Source organism: Lepisma saccharinum, chromosome 4 (genome assembly GCF_977018435.1).
Source record: "Lepisma saccharinum chromosome 4, izLepSacc3.1, whole genome shotgun sequence".
In the NCBI taxonomy this organism is placed as follows: domain Eukaryota; kingdom Metazoa; phylum Arthropoda; class Insecta; order Zygentoma; family Lepismatidae; genus Lepisma; species Lepisma saccharinum.
In genome coordinates, this window is record NC_139232.1 from 56,864,889 (window position 1) to 56,879,339 (window position 14,451).

At 36.7% G+C, this 14,451-nt stretch overlaps 1 protein-coding gene across 1 annotated transcript in view; it reads right to left on the bottom strand.

Annotated features, from left to right (window-relative positions):
• mmd (disintegrin and metalloproteinase domain-containing protein mind-meld) overlaps positions 1-14,451 on the bottom strand; it is a 608,670-nt gene that overhangs the window by 139,016 nt on the left and 455,203 nt on the right. The window contains exons 13-16 of the mRNA XM_083121407.1: positions 13,091-13,255; positions 12,011-12,206; positions 1,175-1,283; positions 527-646 (exon numbers count right to left, since the gene is read on the bottom strand). Coding sequence (XP_082977533.1) covers positions 527-646; positions 1,175-1,283; positions 12,011-12,206; positions 13,091-13,255 — 590 coding nt within the window. The remainder of the gene's footprint in view (positions 1-526; positions 647-1,174; positions 1,284-12,010; positions 12,207-13,090; positions 13,256-14,451) is intronic.

Genomic DNA, 14,451 nt, shown 5'->3' on the forward strand with positions numbered 1-14,451 from the left:
TAACTAAAAAAATTATAAATGAATAATTCCAATAAATATCTAAATATGAAGTTTCTTTGTCTATGGAAAAACATATTAAGTCATCAATAGTTTTTAATGCAGCGTTTGCAATTTTGAATCAGATTGGCAGAATACTGGTAAATGGAATATGTAAATTTTAGATTGGAACTTTACCATATTGCCAAAATAAGGATAGATAAATTAGTTGCAGCCATATTGGTTTATTAATGAAATTGCTATACTTCTATAAATAATTTATAATTGAGAGAAAAGTTCCATTCTTTGTTGCTTTTATGAATATTTAATGCATGTGCTGCACTTTTGTAAAGTAAATTTTTAAAATATATGTTTTTCTAAGGCAAAACCCATTGTTCATACATTAATTAACGAGATGAGTGAATCAATCACCTAAAATATTTGCATTTATATTGCATTGTTATAGTGTCAGTAAAACTTTTATGTAATTTTATCCTAATGAAGAATTGGGACGTTTATAAATCCTAATTTTTCATAGGAACACACTTACTTGCACTCATATTCAATACTGCTGATGGACATGATCGTTCTGGAATACATATGCTCCATCCCAGATATCATTGGAATTCCATTGCCATTTTTACATTGAAGGGAACCACACCGAACGTTTCTGTGAAAAAAAAAGAAATTTATGATTTGCATTTTTCTGGTCACTTAGCCATACAAAATCAGGGCAATAGTAATGAATAGTTAAATATTAATGGTTCTATATTCAATATTATTTATCAGGATTATGGTAGATCAGGGAATCTGAGTGATGGATATCCAGGGTTCAATTGACTCTGTATCCATTTTGAAACCAACAGACAATCCAATCCAGTTAACAGATGATCAGATAATTCATATATTTGGGCCAAAGGTTTGTCAAGTTTCACTTACATTGCAAATCTAGAATTTTTAAAATAATGCTTACTTGGATGCTGAAAAAAAAAATCAACATGAACCTGCAATTTCTGAGCTGGTCACAGAGAAATGCAAATTAAACATAACCTACTGAAAACTGAAATGCTGAAGTTAATCACAAAATTCTTGAATAAACACAAACATTGCAAGGAAGATATGGGGACGTGAGACAGACAAGGACAATTTCCTATATTAGAAAAAAGTGTATATATATATCAGGTACTGTGATACTTACTCCCTATCACATTTAATAAAGTGGCCATTAGCATCTGTGCCACAATGGCCATTTAGAGCGCCTTTAGAATTAAACTGTTCAAAACATGCTAGTTCTGCCGAATCACCCCCTGCAACAACAATAATAAAAATCACAATCATTTCAATGCAGAACAGTAAACATGTAAAATTGAAAGATATTTGTCATTTTTTTAAAACTCACTAAAATTCGTTTAGTTCATTTAATGTAAACCAGGTTAACTGAGACTAGGCCTGAAGTTGAAAATAATGCACCAGGGTCATTCCATACCAAACCATCCAATGGTCATTGCATGACCATTTTAGAAAAAAAATATAATTTTTAGAACATACTTTGTTGATACATGTTTCTAGATATCAAAACCAATGTTCAAAAAAAGTATTGCCTTCGTAGTTCTCCTGGGGCATCCATTTTTCCAACATTGCGCATGGCTTTCTTTGCTCATGTGGCAGTTTATGGAAACCTCAAAACCATTAGAGCTAGACCTAAAACAAAATTCATTTTGTAGCTAATGAAGCATACTTTCTATTATATTCAAGTATGTTTTGCTCACAATTCCATCCCAATAACAAAAATTATGGTGGAAATTTGGGTAACAATAGTCAAAAAATTGGATTTTAATCCAGATTTTTTAATCAAGGGGTTTAGTGTAAAGCTTGAAAATTTTTTCATGTGTACACCTATCTACAGGGTGTCTGCAAATAAACTATCAGTGCTTGGAAATGCAACCTTTCTTTCCAGCATTGGTTCAAACATGGCAGTTTACTGAATTTTGATACGTATCGGGGTTAAATATCTCAGATGGGTCATCTTGAAAAAATCTGAAATTTGGCATGGATGAAGCCCTGCATGAACCTAATTCACAGTAAAAATCTCAACTTTTAGACTCAACTTGTTTGGTCAATATGAGGTAGCATATGCGACCTAATTTGTGACATTACTGTGTAAGGTTAAGCTACACTTATACCTAGAATAATCAAGTATTTCCTTTTTCTTTTTTAAAGTTGAGTTAAAAGAAAACCCTCAGAAAATATAGTAACATAGGATTTTAATACTTGATTTACCAGAAATTAAAATTACAAGCTATGACAATTGAAGATCTGCAAAATCTCATTGAAAAGGGTTTGATATATTTGGTATCCACATCCAGTTGGTGGTGACAGCTCGAAAACTGTGTTTCCTCAACATTTATTTACTGGAACCCAGTGTCAGCAGGTGATTTTTTAAATGTAGCAGTGCATGTAACTTTAAAGTAGGTTATTTATTTTAGACGGTCAAAGCTGGTAGAAGATATGACACTTGTGGAAGTAGATATGAGTCAAGCACAGCAGAAGATTCAAAGATCAGTTTTGAGAGGATTTGAGGCAAGTCTGGAGTTGATATGTGCATGAACAATCTGTGCTGTCATTCTTACTTTGCCTAATGTGCTGAGGTAGTGACTTTTGAATGTTTGTTATTTGTGACCAGAAAAGGAGTGATCTGCAGGATTTTTAACTGGGGAGGACTGTCACAAAGACACTTTTGGTAAAGTAGCCAAATATTTAATTAATCTTATACAACTTAGTTAAAATGATAAAAGATTTCTTAGGTCGAGGCTACAGATGGATGACTTAGAGACAATATGCAAATTCTAATCAAAAAAAGTTCTTAAATATATTTTTTTATTTGGTTAAGTACACTGTGATCTTCGGATATACCATTTACAGAAAAAGGTAAGTAAAAGAATTTTTAAAATTAGATCAAGGGATATTTCCCCAAATAAAATGAAGGGTGCAAATTGATGCACTCAAAAATTTTAAACCAATCAATCAATCAAATTACATCACATGGCAAAACCAAAATAGTGTCAAGTAAATGTTGTACCAGGTAAATCAATATGTCCATGTTACAGTAAATAAAACTGCTGCACTCTTCAGGAAATTATACTTCATGCACCAGTGAGTAGACCAATCTTCCAACTATAATACTTGTTGTCTCATCCTGCTGTAGCATAGTTCTTGTAAAGGGCTATTTGTAAAGATGGCAACATCATCTGCATAGGTAGCTAACATGCATTTATGAATGGCAGGGATATAACTGATATATAAAGCAAATAGAAGTGGAGATAGAACAGCTCCCTGAGGGACACTAGCACATATGATTTTAACAGTATCGAGCCATTAAAAATTGTACCTGAAATTGTCTATTTTGTAAATACTGATCCAATAATTGCACCAAATAAATCGGAACTTCAAATTCAGCTAGTTTCATAAGTAATTCAGAATGCCAAATTCCATCAAAGACTTTGTTGGAGCCGAGAAATACTCCTAGAGTCGTTTTCACGTTCAGAAGACACAATGGGCTCTTATGGGCAATGCTTTTCTTATGGGAAATACGAGCGTGCTGTTTTCAAATTTCTGGATTTACAAATTTAGCTTAAGTAAAATCGGTACCTGCAGTTTTGCAGGAAATTTTGTAGAGAATACGATAGTGAACACAAAAAACTGGTAACTTGCTTACATAATTTTAGATAAATTAAAAACGCAAATTTTCTGTGAAAACACAATTTTTACATTGTTTTCATTCCCAACGTTGAAACATGCCGTAAAATTGAAGCTTTCATTATGAAAAAAATTGACACTGTTTTTTAATTGTCATAGGTGACGGTGGTACTCAGAATTTATCAATATTTTAAAGCATATTTGCATTAAAAAATATTCAAATAAAGTATGTGGAGATTTTTTATATTCGTGCAGTAGAAAATGTCGTCGCTGGCCATTTTTTGTTCTGTAATTCCAAGTAAAAACTTCCAGCGACAAAGTTGTGGAGAAAATAATGAAATTATTTTTTATAACCACTCAAAGGTTCCCAGAAATATTACTTCCATGCATTTGGAGTTTCTTTTTAACCCGAACTGCGCGCGAAGTAAGGAGACGTTGTCTGGCCATCTTGAGCTGACTCACCGCAGCATTCCGGCTAATCACCACCAAGTTTTCCAGTTATTTTATTTCCATTCAGTAAAAATATGAACTTCATGCAGTTTGTTATAATAGAATTGAAATTACTTAAATTTAATAATTGACAATTATTTCCAATGCTGCTGTTGTGAGCAACATTAGTGCTGTCGCAAATACACGTTGTTTTCGTTTACATTACTGTCGACATTAATGCTGAAATGAAGATCACCTTTCAGTTTCCAACGCACACATAATTTCATAGACACCATATTAACCTTTGAAAGGCTTTCCAACACGTGACAAAATATGGGGCTTCAAGATAGAAATATGACATGCCTTGCTTGAGTCATTCACGTCTTATCAGTTCACGTGGGCCATAACCCATTTGTTTGTTTGGGTTGCAACTTGAATCTAACCCATGTGCCAGGGTCCCCTTACTTGAGTGAGTGAGTGAGTGCTTTGGTCTGTTTAGACTTTTTCCCTCTCCCGAAAAAGTTTCAGTTGTGTGAGCTCTGAGTGATTTTTACTTTTTTAAGTGATTTCTGAAGTGTCATATTCGTGCATTACACTCGCGTGTGTAGTGATCGCAATGGATCATAGTAAAAAGGGTAACTGTAATGTTCACAGTATAATATTAATATTTACATATAATTATCATTATATATACAAAATATGTAACAACTTCATTGTGAAGGAAGGTCATCATTTCCCGGCGACATGAGCTAGCGCTGTATTGGCAACACTGTGCGGTTTCTCCATAAGCGCCGTTGTCTCTTCTGAACGTGAAAACGACTCTAGAGTATGTCGACTGAGATTAAAGTTTCCTGTAACATACTCCACTACTTGGACCAGTTGCATAGTAGTACTGTGCTGTTTACGAAATCCGAATTGGTGATACAGTAGCAAGCCTTTTTCATCCACCACGGCTTGTAATCATCTGAGTAGTACATGTTCAAAGATTTTGCTAACATGGCTCAGAAGGCTTATAGGTCTATAATTCTGTGGTAGAAGAATGTTCTTTCCTGGTTTTGGCAAAAGGATTATTTTTGCTAGTTTCCAACTTGATGGATAATAGCCAGTAGGAATATAGCATTGAAGTCTTTTGCTAGAAAAACTAGCAATTTTCTAGGGCCGTTCTTCAGTTATAACGTGGTAATAGTATCGAAGCCAGGTGCCTTACCAGGTCGAAGAAGATTTAGAACATCTTTGACCTCCTGAGGGGTTGTGAGAAGTGGATAAGCTGTGAGTGGTTCATGACGTAGTTGTTCCAGTCGATACTGAATATTCTGGATATAATTGTCATTATGCGGTTGGTCTGGTGTGTGGAATTGGTCCTCTAGATGTGTGGAGAACACTTCAACCTTCTCCTCTGGTGTGTAGACCATGCCATTTGGACAATGGAGAGGGCAGGCAGCGGATTGTGGATTCTTTCGCATATAGTTTCTTAATAATTGGCAGAATCTACTATCCTGCATGCTTGATTCATTTGATTGATTGATTTGGTGTTTTAAGTTCACTGAGGAGGCTGATTGCAGAAAAATTCTAAAGTGCTCTTTCTCACAAAACTATTCACATCATGCAAGGAGTGCAAAGGAAACTCATAAGTTGTGTTCCAGAAAGTATTTAAACTGAAGAAAAAGAAGGAAAGTGTGACAATCCTTTGCGTGGACAGAACAATCAATTAATTGAAATGTTAAAAAGAAAAATGTAAATTAGCAAAACTTAATGGTGAAAAAGTCATCATCATCATCAGTTTGCTTACTACCACTTGGTCAAGAAAAAATATACTTGCTAAATTGAATCGAGTTGGTGCTTTAAGTCTACTTTATGCACAGTAAGGCTAATTGGGACTGGACCTACAGTTTAAAGTGGGTTCCGAACCACTATGTGCCTCCACCGGATATCGAACCCAGGATCCCTTGATTACAAGGTGGCAACGCTACCACTGCCCCATCGGGGAGGCCCTAATATACATGATGAACTGGGGGTTTCTGATCATTTGTGAGAGTAGGAACTTAGTGAAAGAACAAGGAATTCTGCCTGATTTGACAAAGAGAATGATCATAAAACTGGAGCCCACAACCAACTGGAAGTGGGTACCAAATAAATCAAACCCTTTGCAATGAGATTTCACAGATCTTCAATTATCATAACTTGTAATTTTAATTTCTGGTAAGTCAAGTATTAAAATTCTATGTTGCTATATTTTCTGAGGTTTCTTTTTAACCCAACTTTAGAAAAGAAAAAGGAAATACTTGATTATTCTAGGTATACATGTAGCTTAACCTTACACAGCAATGTCACAAATTAGGTCGTATATGCTACCTCATATTGACCAAACAAGTTGAGTCTAAAAGTTAAGATTTTTACTGTGAGTTAGGTTAATGCAGGGCTTCATCCATGCCAAATTTCAGATTTTTCAAGAGGACCCATCTGAGATATTTAACCCTGAAACGTGTCAAAATTCCATAAACGCCATGTTTGAACCCATGCTGAAAAAAAGGGTTGCATTTCCAAGCACTGATATTTTATTTGCAGACACCCTGTAGGTAGGTGTACACATGAAAAAAAAATTCAAGCCTTTGACTAAACCTCTTGATTAAAAAAATCTGGCTTGAAAATCCAATTTTTTGACTACTGTTACCCAAAGTTCCATCATAATGTTTGTTCTTAGGATGCAATTTTGAGCAAAACATACTTGAATATCATAGCAAGTATGCTTCATTAGCTACAAAATGAATTTTGTTTCAGGTCTTTAGCTCTAATGGTTTTTGAGATATTAAGGTTTCCGTAAACTGCTACATGAGCAAAAAAAGCCATGAGCAATGTTGAAGAAATGGCTGCCCCAGGAGAACTAAATACAATAATTTTATTTGGATATTGTTTTGGATATCTAAAGACATGTACAAACATTTGTACTAAAAATGATTTTTTTCTAAAATGATCAAGCAACCAAATTATTTTAAAATTGGTTGATTTGACATGGAGTGATACACCGTGCAAATGTGCTCGAACTATTTAGACTTTGATCATAATATTGAATAACAAACACTTCTATAAGTAACAAGGACCAGTTTTGGCATGTACATACTTTGTTCTCAAGCTTTCACCACATCATGTGACTTCCTCAGAAGATAGGACAAGAATAGTGAAGATTTAAGACATGAGGAAGCCACATGATGTGGTGAAAGCTTGAGAAAAAGTAAGTACATGCCAAAACTGGTCTTTATTACTTAGTGAAATGACGGCATGTGGTGTAAGTTATGTCTTATCTAAACACTTTTATGATGAGAACAAATCCTCTGCATGGTGCAATAAAATGATTATGGCAGAATACATATATCATATACGAGGCGTATTTTTTTAAGTAAGTACCGTTTTGATATGTACAAAAAACAAGTAAACTTTTTGTAACAATCTTATTCAGCAACACCCCCTTCCTGTCACAAAACACGGTACACATGATTTTCCAGACTGAAATTGTCTGCTTAAACTTCACTTTCTTGGGCAATGTTGAATGCCGCCATTCCATAGATTGTTGTTTTGTTTCGGGTGTAACGTAGGCCACCCATGTTTCATCGCCTGTGGCAATTTGGCTTAAGTACGCGTCACCTTCAGATTCATAACGCACAAGAAAAGTCAAGGTGCTACCTAAACATTTGCTTTTGTGCGCCTCAGTTAACATTTTTGGTACCCATTGTGAGCACAATTTTCGATAGTTTAAGCGTTCGGTAACAATTTTGTAGATAACACTTCTTTAAACTTCAGGGAACTCCTCTGATAACGAAGAAATCATGAAGCGTCTGTTCTCTTTCACTTTCTCGTCGACTTTCTGCACCAAATCGACAGTGATCACTGAGGTTCGCCCACTCCGTTTCTCGTCATGAACATTCTTTCGGCCATCTTTGAAAGCTCTTACCCATTTGCGTACCATTCCATCACTCATAATGTTTTGTCCGTACAATTCACAAATCTGACAGCGAATTTCAACTGCTTTCACGCCTTTAGCACTAAGAAAACAAATAACAGCACGTATTTCACAGTCGGCGGGATTCTGAATCGGCGGAGGCATTTTAAATACGCAAAAGCAAATGTATACATTATCGATTGTTGCCGCAATGGCGTCTGTGGCTTGCCAACAGACGTAGGTACACAGTGCGCATGCACGGGACCAAGCACGTATCCAGGAATTCCTTTCGGGGGGGGGGCTCAACACCATTTTTTTAAAGGGGTATAGTAAGAACCTTACAATTCTATGTTTAAGACCAGTGGTGCCAATTGGGTTCCAGAACGGGGGGGGGGGGGGGGGGGGCAGAGCATGGTGCAAGGAAAGTTTACTTTCTCTTGGTAGACAAGGCTTAACATTAAGAGGCCATAATGTTGAGGCAATAAAATGGGGAGCAACTATCCCTTAAATCGTCGCCACTGTTCAAGCCTGCCAAATTATTCAGAACGTGAAATCAGAACATTTTTTACCACTCGACTCCTCTGTTTCCATGCATTAACATTAACATTGTGTGCCGGAACCATCTCAGTACGTGTGTTTGTCCATTTCTTCTCATTAGGCATAAAAACATCTATGGTGTCTTTGAGTGATTTTACGAAGCTGTTACACATGGACGGGATGGACAATCCACTCGACAACGCGAGATTCAAATTGTGGGCTGTGAAATGGACGCAGACAGCTGTCGAATATGTATCTCTGATTCGAGCCTGAACACCACTAACGTGTCTTGTACTCCCATGTTTGCAGCTCTTATAAAAGCCGATACCTACCAAATTGTTTAGATTCAGGCCTTAGCACTCACAAGTGTTCAAAAATGCCTGTCACAGCTTCCGCTGTCTTGTCATAAATCGGCACAAAACAAAGGAAGTCTTCTCGAATACAGCTGGATCACGAAACAATTAATGCACAGTGAAAACCCTTCCGTTCCCAACACATCTAATGTTTCGTTTCCCAGTATGATCAAATGCTTATTCATTTATCTTCAGTGACGTGCCCAAGGGAGGGTTGGTGAGGTCATAACCCCATTTTACCAGTATTCCTTTTTTAAAAATAAAAAAAGAAGAAGAACGTCAAAGACAGGAAAAAATGGCAAAATCAGAACTGACCACCAAAAATAGTATGCGTAACCCATCTCCCTTCCGAAAATCCTGGGCACGCCACTCTTTATCTCACACACATTTTTTAAAATCAACTCACCAGAAGTTTTTATCATTCCGTATTGGAGATTAAAGTAGGATTTGATCCTTTAGGGTGCTGTCGTCTGCCTGCCTTCACACCTAACCTTAACAAGGCCCTAATTTTCCATCCTTGTGACTTGGATTTTCAAGACTTAGGAAGGTTACAGACCGAAGGGACACGCGATACATGTCGAATGGACCAATCAACAGCAACGTTTCACACCGTAGCGACACAAAAGGCCGCACAAACCTAATCTTCTGGCGACACGGTGTGAAATCTCCCTTATTAGGCCACTGTCATTGTCACCTCGAAGTAGTAGCTCTTGTTGAACACAGAAGAAAAAAATTATCCTAAACCGGTGGAAATGCTCCTCAGTTTTCTTCTCTCTCCTATATTTTCTGTGCTTGTTCACTATACAGGCAACACCTTACGATTTGATATACACAGGACATGTACTATGTAGACATTTTAACGAAAAATCGGTTGAAGTCGAGGATGGCTAGGTGGCTCAGTTGGTAGAGCCTACAATTTCCGCGTAAAATGTCCACATATGCAACATGATCTTGCTTTTTCTTCTCGACATTCATAACATTTTCGGCTGTCTCTTTATGGTAGTTAAGTGTTTGAATGTATTTTGAACCAAGTAGGCTTAAACAACAATATTTTTTTATATCATGAAATTCTCGGACTGCGTATACGAAATTTAGTTCTGGCAAAACTAAATCATCACTCAAAACTTTGATTTTCACTTGATCTATGCAGATTATTTCTGTTTTAATAAACCACTCCAATATCCGGTACTGCTGAAATATTCACTTTAGAGAGAGAGAGAGATATATATATATAAAGAGAGAGATGCCTTGATCTCTTCGGCCCTTGACCCGAACTAGCACTACACTGAGGCCCCGGAAGTTCTGCTGTCGTCAATGTCTTGATTTTCGAATCACTATATCTTATAAAGCAACCAGAGGACGCTGACTGATCACTAATTGACTGTATGAATTGTCACACTTACCTCTGAAATCTCATTAACCGATTCTTTGTAGAGATGAACCGAAAAATTGAATCCGCGTATTTATATCCTCATTACATTCTAGAACGTTCCACAGATAAAACGATTCGTTAATATTGCCAGTAGTTGACTCCTCTCATTTAAGAACGTACCCTTTCCCGCCTTCCAGAGATTATAAATTACAACAAATCGTCCTACTTGTGGCGCTACCTTTGTTGTGCAGCTTCCAAATGCTGACAAGTCTCTACATAGTGCTCAAATGCGCTGCGACAACACCGAAAGCGCAAGAAAAGTTTACGTGCAATATTATCAACAACAGGGTTTATAGAACTTTCTCTGTCTTGCCTAGATAATTGTCTGTCTCCTTAAATCATCGTCACATTATTCAAAAAGCCAAAAACCTAATTTTATCTAGTGAAAAATAAAAAAAATTCTGGGGGGGGGGGCTCGGGCCACCTCAACCCCGCCTTGGATACGTGCTATTAACAATAACAGAGTCATAGAACATTCTCCGTCTTGTCTCGATAATTATTTCTCCTAAATTATCATCACATTATTCAAGAAGCCAAAATCCTAATTTTATCTAGTGTAAACAGAAACATTTCCTGAAGGGGGCTCGAGCCTCCTGATTCCCACCTTGGATACGAGCTATTGACAATAGTAGGGTTATAGAACACTCTCCGTCTTGTCTCGATAATTATTTCTCTGAGATTTATAAATTTATTATCTTCACATTATTCAAGAAGCCAAAAACCTAATTTTATCTAACGTAAACTGAAAAATTTCCTGGGAAGAGGGTCGAGCCCCCTGTGCCCCATCTTGGATACGTGCTATTGTCAATAACAGGGTTACGGAACATTCTTCGTCTTGCCTCGATAATTATTTCTCTCCTTAAATTATTGTCACATTATTTTATTTCACACCACAAGAAACCAAAAACCTCATTTTATCTAGTGTAAACCTAAAACTTTCGGGGGGGGGGCTCAAGCCCCCTAAGCCCCCCCTCTGGATACGTGCCTGCACGGGACACCGACCGCAGCGCTGCAGCGGCGGAATTTCAAAATGGTACTTACTTTAAAAATACGCCTCGTATATTGTGTTTGAACTATGTCCATGCATTGAATCATCTACTGTCTACCCAAAACAGACAGTAGACAAACACTTAAATATTGTCTAATAAATTCAAATTCTCTTGAAACTTTCTGGAAGAAAGCATACATGGCACAAGGAACATTTTGAAATGCAGATTACCATAGAAATATTATTACAGTAATAAAAAGCCACTTTCTTTTTATCATTTGTGAAGTAGAAAATTCTATTTAGATTATTATAATAGCAATTATCAAATTAATTAATATAGTTACTTGTAATTGATATCAATTGGAAAGAAGCAAGTAAAACACGTGACAACAAAATACACAAATATTCAAGGATGTAACAATATAAAATATTTTGAAATACTTTTAAAATGATTGCGTACCTTCAATAAAAACTAGTCATCCTAAAATTATAAAGTTTAGGAATTGTTTCATGCAGTCATATTTGAGATAGAGTATCTTCAATCAGAAATATTGTATGCTGAGAATTCCACTGTCATTTACAAATAAGTTTATGCATGTAGCAACAGATTAAAATTAAATAACAATAATCAAAGTTATTCCAAAATAAATAAATAAACACGTTACCATATCCCCAGATGAGTTCGCATTGGCTTTTTAGAGTAGGACACATGCCATTGAAGCAGTATCCTGTGTGATTCCCACATGGACTCCCATTCTTCTTGTACATGTCCATGGGACATTGCCCATTGTCCCCAGAACAATATTCAGGCAAATCACACTCATTGGAAGTTTCCCGGCAAATTTCCCCTCGCGGGCGGAGCTGAGAAATAAATAGTAACAAAGCTTTAGATTATGACACAATGTAGGTACATTTTAAATATAAAAAAAAATAACACCTCATGCCATGAGTAGTGAATATGTCTATTCTTGCCACAGAATTCCACAGCTCTTGAAAAATTCTATAAGTATTTTCAATACTGCCTTGAGGTCAATCTATGAATTTATTTTCATGTATACCATCATATTTGAAAAGCCTATTCTTTAAAATTAAAGTGGATTAAAAAATAAAAACTACTCTTGATTAACATATCATCATATGAGGACCAGAGGAATGTAACTCCAAAAATGCAGTTTTCAATTTTGTTTAAATAAACTCCTCTGAAGAGCTCTATTTGGAGTCAAGTCAACGTTTCTCCACTTCTAATCCTCAGCAGTAAGGTGGAGTCATGTATCTCCAATTTACTGACTCTTTTTAAGAGTCAGACATATTCCTAAGAATGCATTATTTCCTCTCTCCTGTAAACTTGATAAATTAGAGTTACATCCCTCTGGTTCTCACATGATGATATAATACTCACATTGAAATTCGAGTATGTCATACTTTCATATGTATATAAATGGGACAAAGAGGGAGAATTGAAATAACGTCTGTAGTTTTGGAGAAATATGTGTGATAATTACTGTCATGTGGTACTGGTAAAATGTACTAGAGATTTGAATCTGAATCTGATATCTGAACCTTGGATCTAGGATTTCTTATCTGAACCTCAGATCCTACATTGGAATCCCAAATCCTGGATCCAATATCCAAACTTTGGATGGACCTCAAATCTTCAAAAATGCATTCCCAATATATATCAGCCATTCTCAGCAGCCGTCAAACCAAGGTTAACATTCTCCTCTTTCAAAATTCTAATGTCTTACCCTGCAATTGTCACAGCAAGGACCTGTGGCACATTCTGCTTCTTTCGTTAACTTGCACGTTATCGGGTCGCAACATGGGTCCAACTCATGGCATTCGTCGATAGGACCACAATCGCATTCCTCTCCTTCTTCTACAATCTTGTTTCCACAAGACCTCAATTTTGACTGTAATGATCAAAAGTACAAACATGTAGAGATAAATTTTGGCTTTAAACACCCAGTTTGTAAAATACACAAAATTCTTGCAAGTCAATATGCATGTCACTGACAATTATAACACGAAAATCATTTTTCTATCACAAAGTTTAATATTTTTCTGTAGGTATCTTTTAAAGTTTCAACATGGCATTTCCAAAAGATAACTTTCCTGTTAAATAAAATAACCTAAACATGCTTCCAATGGCACCAGTGGCCAATTAAATCCAAAAGGTACTACTTTTGACTGAAAATAAGTGCCATAGAATTTAGATAAAGGAATACATTTGTGGCAAGTGTAATATGTTAATTATTAAAATTGTCTTCTGGTAATTATTATTACAAGGTGCATTCAATAAATAACCGGAAAAGTAGTACAAATAATATAAAATATGACCATGATTGTTATATGTTTGTTATTTTGTAAAGGCATCAGTAAGCTATTCATAACTGGGGCTGGCACACCCACCTCGCACACAGGATGCTGGGAAACTCTTACACAAGAAACACTCACCCTTACAGGACCAGCGAAGTGTTGTGAGATTTTTGTTGAGTGAAGGCGTGAAACCGATAGAAATTCATTGCTGCTTGACAGTTCAGTACGGTGACAACGGTATAAGTCAATCACAGGTGTACGAGTGGGCTGAGAAGTTCAAACGGGCATAAACAGTGTTGAAGATTCTCTGTGCCCAGGTCACTCTGTCACTGCATGCTCAACGGAGTGCCGGAAAGGTCATGTTAACCACAAGGGGCCAATTCTTGAACCTTACATGCCCAGAGGTCACAATGTAAACAGAACCACCTACTCCAACCTTTTGCGCGAAAAACTGAAACCAGCCATTCTGCAGAGACGACATGGTCTGGTGTCCTTTGGGGTGCCTTTGCTCCATGACAATACGAGACCACACACTGCCAATATCACATTGTCTGTCATGGAGGACCTAAAGTTTGAGTGCTTACCCCACCCTCCATATTCGCCCGATCTCTCACCTTCCATTTCCACACCTTTGGCCCACTGAAAAATGCACAAAGTGGATCAAGGTTCCGGAATGACAACGAACTCCAGTCAGTGGTGCATGAGTGGTTACGCATGTGTCCAAAATATTTTTTTTCCCAGTGGAATCAGTGCCCTTATCAAGCGTTGGCATAGGTGCACTGGACTGGGG